We start from the raw sequence: 22,860 nt of genomic DNA, 5'->3' as shown, positions 1-22,860 counted from the left end.
ACATACACAAATCTAGTATTACGTCAATAACCAGGGTGGGGGAGGGGTACTGAAAGGGTGTTTTTTTTGTTCTTTTTTAAGCCATTTTCTTCGTTTTTATTGGTGTCCTTAAGCTAACTCTAAAAGTTTTCACAACCACGTGCGCGCTAAGCAATAAAATCGTCACAGAAGCAAACTTTTTTTTTTGTTGATATTTTTGGGTTGTTTTTTTTTTCCTTTTTTATTTTAAGCAGAATACTGGTCAGTAAAAACAAAATGATTTCAGATACCAGATATACAGACAGGCTCGGTGCCACATTCACTACTGCATGGGATCATTTTTTTCCTTACAAAGCGTAGAATAACTGCCTTTTTGTTCAGCTAAAGAGGGGAAAAAAAAAGAGCGGCAGGGAGGATTTTTTTGTTGCGTTTTTAACCTTTTTTTAAACCGTCAGTGCATGAAAATATTTGTCCCCCAGCAAAAGAGCAACAAAAAGAGACATGACTTTCTTACATCTACAGAGTGGAATGTCGTGGTGCTTTATGACAAGGTTATTGTGACACTGAGTGGAGGAAGAAAAGTACTTTTCAGGGGGAAAGAAAAGAAAAGTCTTTTAAGCATGTTTGTACCCACGTGGAGGCCGATTTTTACCGATTATAAAGAAGGTGAAAACATCAGATCTGGAAAATGTACCGTTACCCTCTGACAGTGTTTTTGGTGCAGCTGGAAGGGAATCTTAAGAGTTGCCTCAACATGCAGGCACATTGAACAAAACTGATCCAAACTACAGGTTCTCACTTCCTCGACTGGCTGATCGGCTGCAGTTTGACTCCTTCGATGCACGTAACCTGCTGCGGCCTCCAGCTGCACCAAAGATAACACTGCATCCACCATATTCTACAGTTGGCTTTAGAATAAACACACCCACACTAACCCTTTCTTGTAGATATGCAAAAAAGGGAGGTTAGATTTGAAAAGCAGCGTTTGGTGATTCGAAAACGGTTTGGCAAAGCTGGAAAGATCAGGTTTCAGGATCCAAACCTGGCCCCGTTACTGCCTGTCAGAGTTTGGAAGTGTGAGGACAGCAAGTTTCAGTGTCAACCCGCGGAGTGTATGTGTCCCGCTCATGCTGCAGCACACTTAAATGGCAATGACTGAAGGCATGCATTCTTGCACCATTCAGCAGCGAGTGGATCTTCAGACGTGACTAAACTTGCCTGTGAAGGCAGGAACGGGCACAATGAGAGAAGAGAGGGAGGGCAAACCAAAAAAAACCGACCAAAAGTCAAAAACAGCAGCTGACTGTAACGGCTTCAAGGTTTTATCTGCAAGCAGGTGTTAACGAACAACATCGACAAACCGTTCTGTTCTCCAAAAACACAGATTTACAGTTAAGCTCTAAAAATGTTTTACAATTTTACAGTTTTCAAAAACCAGAAAGAAAACGTTTGATTTGTTATACAAACACACACACACACCCCCCCCCCCGGAAAAATCAACCCAAAAAAACAAGCGAAGGATGTGGTACCGATGTTCGGTGGGTCGGGGAAGCAGGCGGAAAACGGCTACAGTCCACTCAGACATGAAGATGGAATGTTTGGCTTTTGCTTCGTTAATTTCCAAATCAGTGGTTGGTTGTTTGGTTTAATCTCCAACTGGAAATTTATAGAAAGGTGCTCCGTGAAACACCGCCAGGGTCCCGGTCAGCAAAAAACAAGAGCCGAGTGTTTGATCACACAGCAGGTGGAACGATCTGGTTTTACATTTGTCAGTGTCACAATACAGCCTTGTAGGAGGACCCTTCTGTATAAACCTCAGCAGAATGGCACTGCTGTTCAATCACAGCCCCCACCGCCCAACCCCCTCCCAGCTCGGATCGTTTGTCGTCTGTGGAGGAAAAACTAAGCATCACAGTGTTTGTTGAAAATAAATGGACAGTTTAATAACCTTTTTGTTTTGTTTAAAGTGGAATAAAACCAGCCATTTCGCCAGTACACTAAGAAAAGCCAAAAGAGAAGGAATGGACAACTATATAAATGCATCAACTCACTAGAAAGAGAAGGGGGAGGAGGATGAGAGACCGTACTGAGATGTTAGGAAGGAGGGAGGGAGGGAGGGAGCGGAAGGGTTAAATAAGGAGGGTAAAAAAAAAAAAAAAAAAGATGTGGGCTCTAAAATGTTAATTCATTTTGTGGTTCTGGATTAAAAAAAAAACCCTCCCTGCGTGCTATAAGACTAAACTGGCCAGTGGTTTTAGTCTGCTGGCCTGCATTGGAGTGCCTTGATGGAGGGAGGGTGGATGGTTGGGGAAGGAGGATGGAGTAATGGTGGGGTGATGGAGCAGTTTCTGTAACCCCCCCCCCTTTTTTCCTTTAATATTTGTTTGTGAAGGTCAGGTACTATTCATGCTGTTGGTTATACAGAAGGGAAGTCGGGAGGCTGGGCTTGAAAAAGTGGGACGAGAGAATGAACGGGCTGTTTATGTGTACGAAGAGAGGAAGAAGAGAAGAAAGAGGAGGAGATAAAAGGAGGAGGAAGAGTGTGGGGATGGGTTAACAGTGAAGTGCGCTCTAGTTCTCTCCATCGCCGGTTTCACCCTCGTCTCCCTGGTTTTCTGATGTCCACAGCTGCAGAGAAACAGTAGAGAAACGTGCTTCAGTCACCCTGCCGGAGTAAAAAGGGAAAGTCCAGCTTCTGTTTCCAGCTGCTCAAAGTTTACAAAGAGCTGCTAAAAACGCTGCTGCTCCAGCTGTCAGAGCACAGCTTTGTGTTTTTGGATGGTGCGAGAGGCCGTTTGTGTTCAAAGACGTTAATTAGCTCCATCTCTTCTTCTGTGGCGTTTACTTTTACTGCTTTTTAAGTCTCGCACTTTTTCAAGATCCAAAATGTGCGTCTCCGCCTTAATCTTCTTATCAACATTAAAGTCTGAAGAAGTGTTCGAAACCAAACCTGAAGCATGCATGACAGCAGCAGAACCAGGAAGGCCACATGTTGTGCATTCTTTCATGGATCTGACCACCACAGCACACTCCAGATCAGCTGGCCCAGTTGGCTTTGCATGTATCAATTGGACTAATTGAATTGAATGCATTGGATTGGATCTCTGAAGTGCCCTGAGATGTCGTCAGGCTTCAACTCCGTGTTGTGCGCACCGTCTCAATCAGCAGCCTAACTGCTTACGGCTGGCTAACTGAGCTCTACTCAGGCCAATGCAAAGTTTAGATGCTGTTCAGCTTTTAGATCCGACCACTGAGTGCAGATGAAAGATGGAAACTGTCATCTTGGTTTGTGATGTTAACCAAACAAGCGTTGGCCATCTGTGGGCGGGGGGGTGACAGTTACTGCCTTAAAAGCAGATCCAGCTTTGTGCTCCGCTTTACTTTAACTACACTTAAACGAGTGACTGAGAACAGATCAAGTGTCAGTGCCTTTAACGGGTGTGGCAGCGGATACTCACAGTAAGGTTGTCCCTTAGTAGCTGCATGATCAGCGTGCTGTCTTTGTATGAGTCCTCGTTCAAGGTGTCGAGCTCGGCGATCGCCTCGTCGAAAGCCTGCGGGAGAAGATTCGTGATGAAGTTCCACTTTCGTTTGATATTTATGACTTTTAACAGCAGCGTTTGGGGTCTTCTCAGACTCTGACTCCTTACACTGGAGTCAAGTCTTTGTTGGTCGCTGTTCTTCAGACATGCCAGAATAAAGAAGCATCTTCACCTCCAAACATTCAACCTCTGTTTTTAATGAGTAAAGGAGGAGGTCATGCACCCACCTGCTTGGCCAGAGAGCAGGCCTGCTCGGGCGAGTTGAGGATTTCATAGTAGAAGACGGAGAAGTTGAGGGCCAGGCCAAGCCGGATGGGGTGTGTTGGCTGCATGTCCTTCTTGCTGATGTCGAAGGCGTTCTGGTAGGCATGCTGAGAGTTGTCCACCGTGTCTTTACAACACAAACAACCAGCAGTCAGTTTTATTTTGCTGCACAGCGTGATCCTGAGCAGCTGCCTCAGTGAACACTAAAATAAACAGACTTCCTCCACCGGCCTCCAGTCTGCGGTGAACATGGCGCTCCCACAGCAGCAGTTTTTACAGTTGGAAATAAATCCTAATCACCTCTGTGAGAGACATAGCAGCGATGTCCTGCCATGGTGCCAATAGTTTCAACAAGAGCCAGAGGCCGTGAATGTTTGAGTAAAACCTCGCGGTCATCGGTCAAAATACGCTTTCAGGCTGGATTAAAGAGATGGATTACAGCCCTGTTACTATCCTCACACACAAAACATCCTGTCCAATTAACCCTTCACTTAGGACAGCAAATCAAAGATGGCGGCCACACGGAGAGAGTCCATTTCTAACTTCCTATAAAAAGGAGGCATCGTCTAATCGTCATGACACTCAAATGATTGATAACCTTGGTAGCAAATACTGTGCGTTCATGTCTCTTGGCAACAGTCTGAATGAGTCTGTCGTGCCTTTATCTGCAGTTTAAGCAAAAGGATATAAATAGACGACATAATAACAGATCAAATGACATCTTGTTGGGTCAATTATGTCATTTCCACAGGATGGTTTCAGGTGTAATGTCTCATTAAGGCGCCTAACGATGATAGGACAGCTGATAAGGTTAATGGGTCCGAAGACATGGTGGATGAGACGCGTTTACGAGGAGGACAGACGGGATGGAAAACTGTTTTTCCTTTTTATTTACACACATCTGCAGAGAAGACGAGCTGACGTTCTCCAATCATTTCTCAGCGTGTGCTCCCTCAGTACCAAACTGGCTGATTAATAATGGAAAAAGCTGTGTAGAAGCTTCTGGAAGAAGAGCACATTCTCAGTGGTTGTCTTATTCCAATTTAATTACGCAGCCTCGGTTATTTTAGCATCCCTGAGTTCCAGGTTATTTTCTTCATCTACATGTCAAGCATTACCAGTAAAAATTAAAAGCATAAAATGGTTTAACTGGCCACTGAAATCTGTTTGTTTTTGTTTTTTTAAAAAGACACTGGTTACACTCCTTTTAATTAAACTTTAACACGTCAACCGACATCAATAATTCAACTGAACTTGCCTCCAAAGCTAATAACAGAATATTTCTCATGGCTCAAAGCTTCACACTCACCCTTCTTCGAATCCCCAGAGGCCACCTCTGACAGATATCTGAAGTAGTCTCCTTTCATTTTGAGGTAGAACACCTTGCTCTCCGCCTGAGATGCGTTGGGAATGAGGAATTTGTCGAGCAGGTTCTGAAACAGACAGATGACCGGCAGGTTTTACAAACAGGAACGTGAAGAGAGACAGAGAAACCAGCCAGCGGGAAGCTAGCAAATACATACGTTTCAAGAGGAAACATCATTCTGCAGGTTTTAAATGATGCAGAGGAGGGTAATAAATTGAGATAACCGAAGATGAGCAACCTTGACGGGGTTGGCTGGTGTTTGGGACCCCGCTGCTCCCAACACATCAGCTCAGACAGAAGTGAACACCTGAAAGCTACCTGTGCTGTAACCAAGCTGGCGTCTCCCTGACAACCACCACGGGTCAGTACACAACGTTAAAGTTACTGTTCATCAACCACACTTCTGCAACATCCCATGTGTAAAACAGGCCTGTTCTATGTGCTGCTCAAACGGCTCGATAAGGAATAAAGAGGTTTCACAGTTGCATATCCTGCCTGCTCCGAGCCACCTGATTCATGTGCTGTTAGGAGCGTTTGTTCAAAAAGGAAAAAAAGAAGTCAAGTTCGCCGATGGGGTGTCACTAACTTCAAGCATGTGTGTCATTCTTGTTCCTTCTGCCGATGTTGTCCTCATCTGAAGTTTAAAGAAGGGTTTTATCCAGGTCATGTGATCCACTCTGACCTCACCCTGGAGCATCTCCTCACTGAGACCAGCTTTGTTTCAGCGATTACGTTTAGGCCTTTCAGCCTGGGAGAAGTCGCTTTTAATCTGCTGACACCACTAACAAGTGGAGAACGTTGTGCAGACATCTATAGAGGAAATGGCTTTAAAGTTCAGTCGTGCGCTCATTTTGTGCCAACGTTACCTTCAACATGTGTCTGTGTTTTGACTCCTTCCTTAATCTGTGAGCACGCGAGTCACAGCTGAAATCTTTCAGGAGGATGACGCCATCGAGTCATTTTTATCACATTTCAGTTTGGGGGGAGTTTATTCAGGGATTTTTACACCATTTTGGCTTAAGATCTCCTAAAATAACGCATGTAATCCAATGGTGGAGACATTTGGTCAGTTTCTCCTTTTTGTCACTGGAGAGGCTACAATTCCTTTTTAACTTTTGGTGGGCGCAGAATAGAGATCAGACCAACATCTGACGTCTCATCCATTTGTCATTCTACATTTTAAAGCCGTTCTTTAAAGCATATTTGTGGTAAATGTTTGGGATGAAATCTGCTGGTGAGGCTGCTTTGATGTACCTCACAGGTGGGATGTCAGAACTCCAGATCACATCAGTACAGGCCTAAAGAAAAGCTTGATAAAGCAGCTTAAATTTACTGTGTAAGCAAGCTTTTGGGTTACTGACAAGGAAATAACTTCTTGTGGACTTTTCTTGGTCGCAGATTAAAAAGTTTTCCAATGAAAGCTGCTTAACAACAGCAGCATTTTCATCAAGTCTGACTGCGATCAGTCAGTCACAGAACAAAGCTATAAATCAGAGTCAAAATGTCATTTACCATTAGTTCTGCAGTGGTCTAAAGCACAAAAACATATTCACACATAATCCACCAGCATCTGCTGCTGTGGAGGGTTTCCACTCAGTGTTTAAAAGTAGCCTCGGTGCTGTTATTGGCTGCTGACGACACACCAAGTGCCGGCTGATAAATGCACCAACACACACTGGGTCTTAAAGTATGACAAAGGGATTACTTTTACACGGGTCCATATTCAGAACATGCAGCTCAGGACGCTTTTACACTGTACGCGACCTTCATATTTCACATTTGGGTCAAAATCAAATATAGTTTTTGCTACCGGTGGCGTCGGCCGGTCAGTCGGCCCGGCGACATTTTTTCAGTGGTGTGGATGCTTCAAAGCCTTCTCCTTCCACACCTCCAGCTGCTGCTTCTTTAAGGACAGCATGCCTCCACCCATCCTTTCCTCTCTTCATTCCTGCAGCACCACATCACCGCAGAGGCTTCAAAATGCTTTGACCTTGAAGATATTATTAGAAGTCTGCTCATGCGCTGAAAAATGTTAGTCTAGTTTGACCTTGAGCGATTTCTGCTCTACCCTAATCTGGACCTGATGGTTGGGGGGTGGGGGTGGCTGCTTGCGAGCGCTCGTGGAGTTAACGATTTAAAAATTACAGAGCGTGCGTCTACAGACGAAACACTTTATGAGCATTGCTTTGAGCGTCGGCCACGCTTGAAAAGCAGAGCAGGACTGTTCGTCGAGTCTTTCACGTCACAGCAGGACCGGGACGATTACTCCGCTTTATATGATACTCTTAAGAGTGACTAAAGTAAAAGACTCAACTTTCAACTACACCTAACCTTCAAGTCAGTGTAGCTCAGCAGCTGTCAGCGTCTCATGCTTCGTCAGTGCTGTTCGATTAAAGCAGCCTGTGGAAGGCAGTCGGCATCGGCTCAGTCAGGGTTTATCACTTATTTTAAGGTTTATTCCAAAGGAATTCACATGAGATTCTGAAGTTTTGAGATTAAAGACCGCTGTGTTTGCAGATATTTTAGCGTAGGTTGTCCCAATTTGAACCCATGACATTGCAGGTAAACGCCTGCGTGCCCCCGTAGCAACACACCCACGCTGAGACGCTTCCATTTCTAAATATTCAGCCCACTGTCCACCTCGGGACACACACCAAGTTAGAAGACATTTCATGACTTGTGACCCCCACCAGTCCTGCACTATTTCGTCTCTCCACCAAGTAAATAGAAAATGTGGAGTGAAGAAGTGGGAGAGCGAGGCAAAAAACTGAGAAGAAAATTAAAGCTTTGTTTGACAGCTCTTTCAACAGCTGCCAGCAACATTATTATTGTCTCCACGAGCTCCATGTGACGACTTCTTTCCTCAGCCAGGAGGGATCCCAACGCCACTGTGCTTCTCTTCCACCACCTCTGCCTGCTTTACACTTTGTGCTCCACCCCTCCCAGTTCTTACACCCATCTCGTCCTTTCTTAGCCTCCCGTTCACACCCTCTCACTGTCTGCCTGCTCTTCCCCAGTCGTGTCCGTACCAGCACGTCGTGGCAGATTTCTTGGAGTTCAGCCTCGATCTTCACGCGGTAATCACGGGCCATCTGCTGTTTCTTCTCGTTCCCGTCCGTCTTCTGCTCGATGCTGGAGATGACGCGCCAGGATGAACGGCGGGCCCCCACCTAATCACAGCAACCAGGAGAAAGTGGCATTAAAAGACAACACGGACATGGATGGGAAAAACAAAGCTGAGATTTCAGTCATTAAAAGGATGAGTTAAAGCTGACTTTGAGCAGCATATTTTCACGTTTCCACTCCTTAACATGAGAAATGAAAATATGCTTTCTTTTCATTTGATGAAGCATGACTTACGCCATTTCCTTCGTCCGAATTAAACACAACAGAGTGACTTCTAATATCCTCCGAGTTGCAGATCGCACTGAAGCATGCAGCAGAGAGCAGCTCATCAAACTCACTGCTGGCAGGCTTTAAAGGAAGATCTCAGTGATAAACAGCAGCGCTGCAGGAGAACTCGCTGCTCTAACGAAATCTGTGCTTCAAAGTTTGACGAGAACAAAATCCACACAAGATGGCGCACCATCAGATAAGATGTAGCTTATGGTCAAATAAAGCGGATCGCACAGCATTGGCTGTTGACCTCAACTTCTAACAGGGGCCCATAAATGTGAAAGAGAAAAAGAAAAATATAATGGGTAACGTAAGCATAACATCTTTTTGACTTCCAGAGTTCCGCCTGTTTCAGACCATAAGGAGTGAGATGCTCACGTTCCTCGAATAACATTTGTTGTGACAACAAACAACTCCTTTCACAGCAGGACCGCTGCGCCTTCACTCTGCTCTTGTTGTTCTGTTTAAGTTAAAGAGGCAGAATGGGGGAGGACATCAAAAAGCCAAATTAACATCAGCATTTAAAGGAGCAAACACTGTCTGCTTCTTTGGCCGGTGGGAACGACTGAAGGTGAAGCCCTTTACAGCACGATCGGTGTGAAAAGGGCTGGAGACCAGTAACCAGAACAAAGATTTCTCACTCAGCGTGGATATGACGCAGAGCTGTCTTGTTTAATTAAACCACGGTTTTCTTTAACCAGGGGATTAAACGGTTGGTTTAGTTTGTGAATTTTGTTATAGAAGATAAAATGTGACAGCATTACTGATGTTTGAGCTTTTTATCTGCACATAAAAAGGGATGATCAATGATTTTTAATAACATCTAATACTAACACAAACAGTAATGTAGAAACATCAAATTTAAGTTTTTGTCTTCCATCTCATTCATATTCAGCCCAGCTGAAAGTCATCTTAGCTCTACTTTGTGAAGTGAACCAGTTGGTTGCACCTCAAGCCTATATAGATTAAAAAGGTAATCTGCCGGGTGCCATACCACGTTCTTATAGGCGACAGAGAGCAGGTTGCGCTCCTCGTTGCTGAGCTCCAGGCCCTGCTCTGTCACGGATTTCATGGCAGCCGCCATGTCATCGTAGCGCTCGGCCTGCTCTGCCAGCTTGGCTTTCTGCACCAGGTCGTTCTTATCCATCTTTTAGGCTGCAAGACAAACACAAGCAAAAAAAAAAAAACAAACTGTTAATATCCGGGCAACAATTAAATAACATACAAGCATAAAAAGTACAAGCAGCAAAATGACGCGGGGACAACGAGAACGACAGAAAAGTGTGACAAATAGAGGTGTTGAAATCTCAAGGGCGCATAACATAAGTAGGGCACACTGAGGAAGCAAAAAGAACGAAGGCAAAGCTGGAGCGCGAGTAACACTTTTTAAAAACTGAAGCATGTGTTGCTCTGTGATCAAACCACTTGCCCCGGTTTGGCAAAAGCTAATCAATAAACATGGTTATTGTGACATCACAAGCAAAGAAATCTAAAAAGTGCATATAAAGTGGCTGATGTCCAACACCATTTCATAAATGTCAAAATCTCAATTCCAGTGAAGCGTCTGCTCCCCATGATTTCACCGCCTGAAGGCTTTCTGCTCTCCAGATGCATCTGTAGGTCTAAATAGGCCACAGCCTCGCCTCATCAACACATCGCACTATGAAAGCTCAACACAACCAGGACCTTGCAGCGTCGACATTTTCTATCTGTAGAATCTCAAAAGAATAAATGACCAAACATCACAGCAGAATAAAAAAAGAAAAATCTAACTAACATACCAGCAACTAGCTTCAGTCTCTGCTGCAGCCCTGATTAATACCAGGCTAGATCTTTAGCTGGGACCAACCTTCCAGAGGAAAATATCAAAAACCACTCCGCTGAGTTTCAGCATCCTCGAAGCTTACCTGACCTCTGACCTCCCTGTGGAAGCAGGGGGCGAGAAGGGCATTTCCCTAAGGTAAAAAAATAAGTATAAGCTCCGATAAGTAGAAAAAGCACAGTGTGATCATTGCACTTTTTTCTGTTCATCTCACCAGCGTTTTTCCAGTAAAAGCTATTTAAATATTTAGAATTTCTGCCAAGAAATTTTGGTGCTAAATTTAATCCGAGCGACTAGAATGTTTTCAAATGTGCACGATATGCTATTTAATGTAGCTTAAAGGTTACAAATGCTGACAGAATATCAATAAACCATTGTGGAAACCGTGTCCATGTATCAGATACCCCATAGTGAGAGCGAAAAATGAAAATCGGCTTGTTAAAAAAAGGAAAAAAAGAACGTGACATCTCCTTAGTGACTGTGGGTCCGGTCACATCCATTTCTAAACAAACAAACCTGTAAAGTTATGCGAATGTCTCCTGTGTAGCCGTTATGCAATTAGGACTGATAAAACCTGCCAAAAGTACTCAAAACTGCCTTTGTGGTAGTTCCTTTTACACTAGAGTCGTGATAACACACAAAGTTAGCAGCTTCACAATCACGGCTGGTAAATATGGAACAAAGTCAGAAGAAACAAACTTATAAACACATTTAAAATAATATTCTATATTGATCTTGCCATCAGACTTAGCTCTAACAACTCTAAATTTCAGGATTAAACCCCAACTTTCAGTAGCCACACCTTTGGCAACAAATCATCGTGCTCCTTAACATTCTCAGAAATATCCTCTCCAACATGCTTGAGGACAATTACGTGCTGCTGCCACACATTAGTCCGGCCACTTATGGACACTCAATTATTTCCATGGAATTCCTGTGGATTTGGCTGTTTGACTCATGTTCCTTGAAAATAAATCTTACTTTAGTACTTGACTTGAACATAACACTAAAAATCCACACTTTCTTACTGCCAAGTCAGCAACCTTCCACCAGTTAGACAAGGTATTATATAATTTTACTTCCGCAGCTTTGGCCCGTTTTATCTTCAGCCAAATCTGAAGTTGGGGCTGTTGCAACTGGTAAAGCACCTGACAATAGCTACTGTGAACACTGTGTGTTCTGTCTCAGCAAACGGAAGTAGAAACACCTTAAAAGGTGCTGCAGGCCTCCCTCACTCGGTCTACACCCATATGACAGTGATTTTTTGTTGTTGTGGTGTAATGCCTCCATTTTTCACAGTTACCTCATTGCAGAGGTTTTTTTTCTTTCTACAAAATCAACTGATTGAAAACCTGTGCATTAATTTAGCTCAACACCATCAATTTTCAGTAAATTGTTAATCACATTTAAACTAGATTTGTAGCTAAAACTTGTTCGGTAATAGTGATCTTAAAAAGGAATATAGTCACCATTTCCATTTCTGAAAAGTTTATTCAGCAAACCTGTTGGGGCGCCACAAATAAAAGCATGTAGCTGAATGTGTGCCTTTTACCAGGGTCCCCCTGTATGATAAGTCAGCCCACAGGTGGAGGGAAAGTAAAGAAACTTTGCCATTTTCTATCAAGACAGACAAAGTAGGCTGGTTTTGTTAGGAAGCCGGAAACAACCAATCCCCAACGAGCATATTGCAGCGCCACTGGAGAAGACGTGTCACTCAATGTGTCTCCAGCCTGTACCACCAGGGATGCTTTGTTTTTATCAAACAGTTCTTATCTTAAAGAAAACGCGATACTGAACACAGACTGTTTTACCTCAGGGAAAAATAACAAATCTGTATTTCACAACTCCCGTTCCAGCATTACGAAATGTCCCTTTTAATTAAGAATTGACAAATTGCCAGAAAACAAAAGCTGTCAAAGTATATTCATTTGTCAAAATGAGTCATTTCGTCTCAGTTTTAACAAGCCAACTATTGGCGTTTCTATAAACTTATAAATGCATAACCAAGTTTTTGGATTATTGCATCAATACGGCAACATGTTATGAAGTCTCATTCTCTGGTCAACAGTAGCTCAGTATTTTCCAGAATAAAGCAGATGTTTACCATACAAAATACACTCAACAAGTAGGAACTAAGTTGTCTAAATAGACCCATTTTCAGAAAGTTTACAATTACATCACAAGTGTCACCAGCTCTACAACACACTCAGATAAGCAACATAAATGTAACCAGGTTGGTGTTTAATTAATTCAAAGTGTTGTGCAAATCATGGTGTTGCTGAATTTATGGGTGTGTTGGAAAACTCAAGGTTAAGTGTGAAGGAAAGGTATTAGCTACTGCAGATGTCACACCTAAGTGGAAAGACAAAGCTATTCTGAAAACTTTGTCATTCACAGAGCAACTAAACTGACTGTGCTGCACTTCCTCTGGTTCTGCAGGGTAATTAATAGCCTCTCAGCTGGGAGTGTACCAACAGCACATATCGGGTGCTGATTCAAGGGCTAAAAAGTAAAAATCAATTATGTGCTCATATTGAGCGCACTTCCATTACTTTTTAAAAAAGACAAAATGGTGAGACCATTAAGCCATGGGGTCATTATAAATTCAAAAACCCATTCTGCCCATTATCAGGACACTCATTCAGTAAAAGAGGAAACTCATCCGTCTGGATTCACCAGAGTTGTGCTGAAGTCAACACGGGAATTTGCTCTGTACAGTCAAATCTCAACCATCGGCATCAAAACACGGTCACATGGAAATATCTGCAAGCGGATCAGATAAAAGGTTATAATAACTGACTATCTTTCATTTTTCTTTTTTATCCATGTAGGTTTTTTTTTTTAAACTGAAATATGTTCAAACTAATAAAAATACTGATGTGCATTAATTTTAATGATTAATCAGATTAATCAATTTCACAAGAAAGTTGACTGAATTAAGAATGTCAATGTTTCAAAGGAACACTTATTTGTTAATGATAAATCAGGCAACTAAAACTCCAATTCATTGTGTTTTACATAAAAAAAACAGGGCACGAAAACATACGATCTCCCCCTGAGCTGACAAAATTATAATCAACTAGAAAATTACTGCAACTACTACTACTCGTGCTTTAAATTACATTACCTTCTTCATATCTAAACATTTAAAACGAGGGAATTCACCACCTCAAAAATTTAATAGACCACACTTATAATTAAATAAATAAAGATGGAGACAGGTGAGCCATAACGGATCAGAAGCACCTGTCAATCAAAGACTGCGTTATTGTAATAAAGTGTAAGGTGTTAGAGCGAGGCGGGTTGACCAAAAATAAATAAAACAATTATAGGTTGCCTTTCACCGTCAATGGTGTTACCCTCAACCAAAGATTTATTTATTTTTGCAAAGTGGGACAATAATTCGATCAATTTAACAACAAAAACGAGCAGTTTGTCAGAGCAGTCATATTGCGGTAGTACGACATTATCATCGTGACGTTAGCATTTAGCATTAGTATAAAATGCCGCTCTAACGCTTAATGTCGGGTTAGTTAGACGCCATTAACGATCCGCGGATCGGTTAAAATTGATCCAGCTTGGCTCCGATGATCAGATACAATCATCTGGCACGCCACTATCACACTCTACACGTGCAAGGCTGTTATCCAACCACCTGGCTAACTGTTGAGGTTAACAGGCTTATTTGCACCGAAGGAGGAGGAGAAGAAAAAAAATGGGGGCCACCATGTTCAGCGGCAGACAGAACTACACCCAACGGCTCCACTGCATTCGCCAACATTTTGACACAAACGTTTAAAAACAGCCACCGAGTCAAGAACATTTAGGCTGTGTCGTTGAGTCGGCTCGCTAACAGCTACGCCCTCCTTGTCGCATTCCCCTGCGGAATTTTAAGATGGAGAGATAGATTACCGCCAGCTAGCTTTCACGGTTAGCTTAGCTGCTAGCAGGACCTGACCCAGTTCAGTCTGCATGGCGATGTGCCGACACCCAACCGACGGCCGAATTACATAGCTAGGATGATAAAATATATATTATGTGTCGAAATTGTGCCCAGATGGATAAATTACACCGAAAGAAAATGTTTTCTTTTGAAATGAAAATCGTGTTTGAGGGGGGGAAACTCTCGGGAAATATGGAGGGTGTGTTAGCTTCCATATCGTTTCACTGCGCCATGACGGAGCTCAGTTGAGACCTTGTACAATCGCGCTGCAATCTCTTCCGTCTATTTAGCGAATAAATATGCTAAATATGTTAGCTTGATACGATACAGCCAGCAGCTGAGAGCTCGTCTTACGTTAGGAACCGTGCCGTGTACTTAGCACTGGCTGCTAAAACGTCTGGGCTGCTATCACGACGGTCGGGGCTCGGCCGCTGCTAAGCTGTCAAAATGGCCAAACTTGGGTAGAGCTTCTCCCTCCCCTCACGGCGCACCGCGCATACATCGACCGGACTCTGTGCCTTCAAATAAGACGCTTGACTGGCATATTAACGACTCAATTAGCGCATGCAACCTCAATGCAGGTGTTTTGCGGGCCATTTCTCTTTATCTGGCCACATTCTCGGCCTAAATCCTCGCACCCAACCCCAAACCACAATAGGCACCTTCCGCCACTAAGGCAGACAGCCAGACTGCCGCTCGGACTGCAATTCACCCCCAAAGACTATGTTTATCCTCTATATATGGCAATAATCGACTGATATGCAAGTTAACTCACATTTAGAGCGTACTAGGGATCCCGATTTTATTCTCTGAACGATGGGAGTTTCTCAAGCCGTCCTCCGCTCGCTGCTCAGGGTATTCAGGGCAGTTCCACTTCCGCCTGCTCTGACACTTCCGCTTCCTCCAAACCCCACCCCTCCCCCCGCCAGTATCCACGGCAACCGCGCCAGGGGGTTTCCTAAGCATCTTGCGAGGGGCTTTGACGTCAGGAGGACCATGGCAACCGCTACAGGATGACGTACGTCGGTCTCCGTGGCAACTGTCTCCATGAGGCGCTGCTGTCGTATCTAAGTTCACCATTGTGTCAGCTGATGCAGGTTCGTGTGGGTTAGACTGGAACAATAATTTATTTTATAAGTGTTTTTATTTAATCAGAACCAGGCCCGTTTCTCCCACCACGCCACCTACACAACCCTCATGTTAAAAAAACATTTTCTAGATAATTGATTATTGAATTTTATCGTACAAAGATGTAAAAAAAAGAAAAAAAGATGAGCGCCTGTGCCTGAATTCGCTGCGGTATTCACTCATTCATTGTACCTGAGTATTAATTGTCTAATTTGTAGCAACAGTCAAAATCTACCAACATCAGCGACTATTAATGAATGTCCAGGGAGAAAGTTTTAAAAAGGTCATCAATTTTTTAACTTATTGTTAAATTTTGTCCATCGCTCCCCATTTGTATCTAATTTTCAAGTGATTGTTACACTAGCTTCACATTTTTATTTTTTTTTTACTAAAAAAGGTGTGTCTCACAAAGCAACTTGTCCACACCTTTATCATAACTGAAAAATGAATTAATCAGTAAAATCTTGTACATTGTTGAGCTTACTCTCCATGTACTGAAAGTCGTCATCACAGCTCGGCTGGGTTTCTTTCCTGGCCCATGGCCTTTTTTCTGTAGTCCTCCCACTTTCCAGTCTCTTTATTTGTTTATTGACCGCAGCTCTCAGAAACTGTTACTATGGTTCCTCATCTGAGAAGTACACCCAATGTTGTTCCAACCATCAAAAAAAATTAGGCTGCCCAGACGATTTCTCTAAAAATATTTGTATTTTCTTTTGTTGTTTGAACGGCATATTCAATCCTACGAAGCAAGACAAACCTTATCCAAAACTAAAATTAAAAAAATCTACAACTACAGAAACAGTGTAATGTTTGTCATTTTGGTTAAAGCTGAATTTCTTTGGGTTGTATGAAGTGAAGTTAAATTCATTTATAAAGCACATTTAAAAACAGCTGAAACAACCCACAACTAAACAGGTAAAATGGCAACAGGTCAGTAAGAGAAATGGAACATTTCAAAAGACACTGACTGAGTCTTTTGGAGCTAAAGATGGAAAAGAGTCCATCAATCTGTGAAAGACTGGACAAAGAATTTTAACAGAGTTGGCAATTACAAGTGTCTTCAAACTACATTATTATTAGAAAATATGAGCAAATGTAGGATCTGATGCAGCAACACACTCAGTAAAAGTTGTTCCAGAGTCCTGTTTCCCATCGTGTTCCACCAGCTTCCTTTTAATGACACTTTTTAATGGTTTGGGAACTGAGGACACTGATTGTTGCAGTTTTTCAGAGGAATCTGTGTCCATTCCTGCTGAATCCCAGATTTCAGCTGCTCAACAGTCCGTGGTTGTTGTTGTCTGGTTCACCTCTTCATCATGCTCCATATATTTTCAGTAGGAGACAGATGAGGACTGCAGGCAGGCCATCCGTGCACACACACTCTGTGTGTATGAAGCCACGCTGCTGGAGGCCGTGTAGAATGAGGTCTGGCATCATCCTGTTGAAATAACCACGGACCTCCCGGGAAAAGACGTCACCTTGATGGCAGCATCTGTCTCTCCAGAACTCCAACATCCACCTCTGCATCAGTGGTACCTTCACACAGATGAAGCCATCCATGCCATGGACTCTGATGCAGCCCCATACCATCACAGACGCTGGCTTTAAAGCTTTCTCTGAGAACAGCCTGGATGCTCTTTTTCCCCAGAAGCAGCTGAAACTGGACTCATCTGCCCACAGAACACGTGTCCACTGTCTTTCTGTCCATCTGAGATGAGCTGGAGTCCAGAGAACTGGGCCGTGGTTCTGCACAGAGCTGATATATGGCTTCCTGCTTGTGTGATACAGCTTCAGGTCACATTTCTGGATGCAGCCGTGGACTGTGTTGAGTGAAAATGCTTTTCTGAGCTCCTCCTGAGCCCATGTGGCTGTATGGATCATGGTGGCCTGACGGTTTCTCCTGCAGTGCTGCCTGAGGGCTCCGAGCTCATCCAACAGTGGTTTCTGTCCTTGGCCTTTCCACACTGAAGTTTCCCCAGACTCCCTGAATCTTGTCACAGTATTCTGCTCTGTAGATATTAAAAGACCAAAGTTCTTTGTAATTTTGCATTGAGATAGGTATTCAGGTATTTTCTTACCTGATCAAAGATTCTCTGACAGAAATTGGTGTGTTGAGCCACAACCAGTCTAGCCTTTTGATCAATACTCCTTTTATACCCAATCTTGACACCCTCACCCGTCACCAACTAATCTGTGAATCGTGAATGCTTCAGGAACCCTGTCACTTGAATATTTTAGAAACTCTTCTGGCTTTCTTTGGCTCACCTCCAGGATAATTACATTGTGTCCCTGGTGTCAAATTTTAAATTTGCTTAAGATTTTTAAACTTCTGGAAATGTGGTTAGCAAAATAGCAAAACATTTGAGGATGTCATCATCTTCTGCAGTATATAATATCTTTTAAAGATTCTGAGAATCTGGATAAATATCTGTACACAGAGGAAAGGGCTTAAAACTGATGCTCACAGGCTGTGAACTTCAGGTCCTCAGTAAGCACTGCATTAAAAACAGATCAGCATGACTCTGAGGTGGAAAATAGTCCACCTCCAAATCCAGAAAACACTGTCAGTGAACCAAGTTAGCTTCTACACCCACAAGATCAACTCTAAAGTAAACACTTACATTTACATTTCTCTGGAAAAAAAAGGAAACATGTGCAGTGATTTACTGAAATATGTGAAAACATGAATGCAAATACAGCATATAAGGCAAAAACAGAGTATGTAAAATTCTGGTGAGCTTTAAAGTGAATATCTGGTCTGAGCTCCTTTATTCTCCAGCACAGCCTGAACCCTCTGAGACCAGCTTTCTGTCATTTCTTTAAGGAGTCTTCAGGAATAGTTCTCCAGGCTTCTTGAAGGACATCCCAAAGCTCTTATTTGGATGTGGGCTGCCTTTTGTTCCGTTCTCTGTCAGATGATCCCACACTGCTTCAATAATGTTGAGGTCTGGGCTCTGGGGGGGATTCATCCCTCCATAAGACCTGTTGCCACTGATTTTCAGTCCACTTCTTGTGTCATTTGGCATAGCTCAGCCTTTTCTCCCTGTTTCCCTTCCTTAAGAATGGCTTCTTGACAGCCACCCTTCCATGGAGACCATTTCTGATGAGGCTTGGGCCAACAGTAGATGGATCAGCTGAAGGTCCAGATGCATCTCTCAGCTCCTGTCAGGTCTTTGCTGGATTTTTTCCTCTTTCTTAAGGACATCACTTTCAGATCCTGTTCATCTGCTGGAGATAGTTTTTTAGGCCTGACACTTCTTCTTTTGTCCTCCACTTGTCCAGTTTCCTCAAATGTTTTAAGGACACACTGCACACCATGCTGAGATATGCCAAGTTTTCAGCTAATATCTCTTTGGGAATCACCTTGTTGCTGCAGAAATCCTATTTTCTGTCTGTCAAACTGTGTTGTCTTTGCTGTTTTTCATAGATGCAACAAAAGAAATGGGAACAAATGATGTGTCTTTTGACCGGCTGCAAGTAACAAAGTGCCTAAAGATAACAAATGAATATGTTTCTTTGCTTAGTTGTTTGTTATGTGTACAAACAACACTGGTTCATCCCTTTCATTAGGTGTCATAGGTCAGTGTGAAGTGACTTAACTGAATGAACAAGAAGAACAAAACATTATTGCTAAAGACCATTTAAAAAGATTACAAGACAGCTTGGCTTCATAGAAGTAAAACATTAAGAAATGGGGAATAAATAAAGACTTCTGCATATCTAACAATGCCGACATCTTCTCCAGACGCAAGCTCATTTAGGATGGAAGAGGATGAAGTTGAAAACTGTCCTGTCAAATATGAGATTCTTTTTCAAGTCATGGACATTATGTCTCCTGAGCAAAGACAAGAGAGACCATTTAACTTGTTTTAAGTCATATAGTATCTGAGTTAATTTGTACAAATTGGTCATCTCCCCATTTATGAAGGCACCATGGGTTTGGGGCAACATATTCTGACATCCAGTCAATCTCTTTCAAGGAGAAGGCATTGCTTAATTCAGCAACGCAATGACAAACACCCTGTATGCGTTACAAAAGCATGGCTCTATAGTAACAGAGTCTGGAAGCTTGTCTGTAGTCTTTTAAAACTATGTTAAAAGAAAAAGTTAATGATCCAACCATCAATTCACGTGCAAAACACCAAGAAAGCAAGTTTATTCTTTTATGTTCCCTCAGTCAGTTAGTTATTTAGGAACTTTCTGTTTTGTTCTTGTGTTCAGTGGGTGTGATGCGAGTGGGAGTGGAGGTGTGTGATTATTATGCAGGCAGTGAGTGTGTGTTGTCACAGTTCTATGATTATACGTGTTTATGTGGGTACAGATTACTGAAGGGATCAGAGATACTACACAAAAAGACTAAACTACATACTAAACAAAAAGGGTCAAAGGTTTTGTGTTACTTTAAAGTATGTCATATGATTTTATCATCTGCAGCCTAAACACAGGAGAAGAGGGGCATGATTGTTTGGACCTGATCATCAGAGTCAACTGTCATTTCATTTTCTCATCACTCCATTTCATCTGTGTGGAAGAATTCCGACAGAGATTAAGTGAAAGTTAGACCAGCTCACACAGCATTTCCAGTAAGCGGAACCAGTTCTAAAGCGAGACACTTTTTGTTGGTTATTTGACAGCACAATGTCCATCATAATATCGCCATAATGAGCAGCCAGCTAAAAAGCACAGCAGCAGAGGAGCGACACGCCCCACGGAAATCAATTGCCGGATCGATACCCTATCCAGCTGCATCAAATCAAACATATTGCTTTACAGTAGTTGCATTGTTTAGTCCTGATTATCCATTCACCCTCTACAGCTGCTGGGTTCTTTGCATCTCTGATATTTGCACTTTGGACACGTTGAATTAGTTGATTCCAGAGGGTTTTGAATGCAGGATTATAATTATTCAGCTGCTTTAAATGTAGCATTTACTGAAAACATATTAAATATATTTGGGGTTTATATATATATATATATATATATATATATATGTAAATATATTCATATACATATGTACGTGTATATGAGGACATTTGCTTACTCTATTCACAAAGCTTCTTGTAGATAATTATATATGAGTGTATGTTTCTTTCACTGTTCATTATTTATGTGTGAAAACTTTATGCAAACTAAAGTCACAATCACTAGAATCATCATTGATATTTTTCTCTCCTTGCTCAGTTCACACAGGGACAAACTGTTGCCTCACATCTCTCTAAGCCTGAGAAAAACAAAAAAACAAAAATTGGATAAAGTGAAACATCTCTCCAGAGGTTTTTTTTTTTAATGTTCTTCAAGCCTTGAAGCGGAATCACACACTGCAGCTGCTCTGGGTTGTAGCTCATAGTAAACGCCACTAGGCGGCAGTAAAGACTCACGGTAGATTTATTGTGGCTCTGTTTTTCCCTGCAGTGGCTCTCTGCCATTTGCCCTGCATTTTGTTATTAAGCCAGATGAAATTAAGGAAGATGAAAAACTTAATGCAGCTTTACTGCGCACTTGTTTCTCATATTCTATTAGTTTTATTTGTACATCAGAGCACATCTGCTGGTGTCTTTGTAAATGCATAATAATATTCTTTGCATAGATGTCTCTGTATCCAGTATAATAAATGTTCCAGAAATAAACCACGGCTTTATACTCTCCCCCTTTTCATAAACCTGCAGATGCTGAACACGTGTTCTGGTTGTGATTTCTCTGACAGCTTAACCAGTTCGCTGTGACCTAGAAATGAATCAAATTTAGATCATCGCCGTCCTTTGGAGGACGCGTTTGATCTTCACGTGTTCTGCATCTGTTTCGAACGTCTAACCTGCGGTTCATCTATAAACATGTCTGTGACGAAGCGAAGCACCTTCTGCTCCAGAAGATGCTTCTGTTTTAATTAGAGAATGTCTCAGGATGACTCATAACTTCAACAAAAAGTGCAACTTTGATTTAAACTTTTAGAGAAAGCTTGGAGCCACAGTAACAGCAGTAATACAGACTGAGACACCCGTTATGTGCATTATATACACGTTATGTGATCTGCTGAGAATGACCTGGCCACCATCTCTTTTATATTCAGCATTACTTCTTGTTTAAACTATCTGTTACTCCAGTGGGATTTGATAATGCTGGAGAGAGCTCCTCGTGATTTCAGGAAACTTTCTCAGTCAAGCATCCCGATAATTGGGGCTGAGGTCCATGAAGATCAGCACTTGTTGTTCCTAAAGTTTGCTCAGAGGATCTTTTGGCGTCATGGTTCTGCTGCAGTTTGAATCCTTCTCCTTGGGTCAGGGGGGAGTTGGGCAACCCGAAATATTCCAAACACTGTGTGTTGTGGCTTTGATCCACAGCAGCATCATTCTCTGCTTCTTGCTTACTGACATACACTCTCATGGTGAAGAAACCTTTTTTCTTTCCATTGTTCCACTGTGAAATGCAGATTAGTTTTATCCCGCCCGGTGTTAGTTTCTCCTCCTGAAAAGTGCTTTGAGATGCACTCCATCTCGTCCATCTTTTGAAATAACTTTAGCTCAATGGAGTTTTCCCGCGATTATTTTTCCAACAACTGTTTTGGAATTGGGGTTGTGTTTAGAAGTTTTTTTTTGTGTGTGTGCATTAACAAACCAGCCAAACAAAGAGGGTCACATTATCCGATTCTTTGAGCTCACATCAGCACAAAGCCACAGCAAAAGTGTTCGCAACCTCGTTTGGATTTGTTACTTTTAAATACACCTACGATTGGCGGATCGTATTCTGATGCCAAAATAAACTGGACCAAGTAAAGACAACAGGTAGATTGAACTTATTTCCACTCATTACCCCCCTGAGGGAATTTAATTACAGTAACTCCACAGAAGTTAGACATGATGATATCACAGATGTACATCCAGTAACTGTATTCTAAGCATCTGATACACCAATTTAGTGTTACCTCTTTTTGTTACAGAAGGTCTTTCTTTTGTGGAGACAAGCTCAGAGTTCATTTAGGGTTTCAAACCTACTCAGATTCAATCGTGTGTTTTACACTCTGGACTGTCGCAGTAGGGCTCCACGATGGTGTGGTGGTTAGCACTGTTGCCCCATAGTAAGAGAGTTCCTGGTTTAAATCCCGACTGGGTTCTTTCTGTGTGGGATTTGCATTTCCTCACACCATCCGAAAACATGCATGTTAGGTTAAATGCTGATTATAAATTGATTCTTGGAGCGAGTGTGAGCATGCATGATTGTTTGCACTGGTGACCCATCCAGGGTGTACCCTGCCTCTTCAGGGCTTCAGCCCTCATGTGACCTTGAATTGGATTAAGCGGATATAGAAAATTGATGGATGGATGAACTTCAGCTGTAATGCACAGTGAATTAGTGTTGATTGTAGCTATCTCATTCTGCGATGACTGTATCCTGTTTACACAGCACAAGCAACAGATGGTTTCTG

General features: G+C 42.4%; 2 protein-coding genes across 3 annotated transcripts in view; one reads left to right on the top strand and one right to left on the bottom strand.

The window, feature by feature from the left end:
• LOC140302946 (protein-glutamine gamma-glutamyltransferase E-like) overlaps positions 1-22,860 on the top strand; it is a 302,930-nt gene that overhangs the window by 45,612 nt on the left and 234,458 nt on the right. The window lies entirely within an intron of this gene.
• ywhaba (tyrosine 3-monooxygenase/tryptophan 5-monooxygenase activation protein, beta polypeptide a) lies at positions 59-15,215 on the bottom strand. The gene is made up of 7 exons (XM_072381475.1): positions 15,088-15,215; positions 9,542-9,702; positions 8,181-8,321; positions 5,095-5,218; positions 3,749-3,912; positions 3,438-3,533; positions 59-2,607 (listed from the first exon to the last, which is right to left on the bottom strand). Exons 2-7 carry the CDS (start codon positions 9,692-9,694, stop codon positions 2,551-2,553), a joined length of 735 nt encoding a protein of 244 aa, XP_072237576.1. The 5' UTR covers positions 9,695-9,702; positions 15,088-15,215; the 3' UTR covers positions 59-2,550.

The sequence above is a fragment of the Leuresthes tenuis genome, unplaced genomic scaffold (genome assembly GCF_036924035.1).
Source record: "Leuresthes tenuis unplaced genomic scaffold, fLeuTen1.0.hap1 SCAF_3, whole genome shotgun sequence".
Lineage (NCBI taxonomy): Eukaryota > Metazoa > Chordata > Actinopteri > Atheriniformes > Atherinopsidae > Leuresthes > Leuresthes tenuis.
This window is presented reverse-complemented; position numbering and strand designations above follow the sequence as displayed.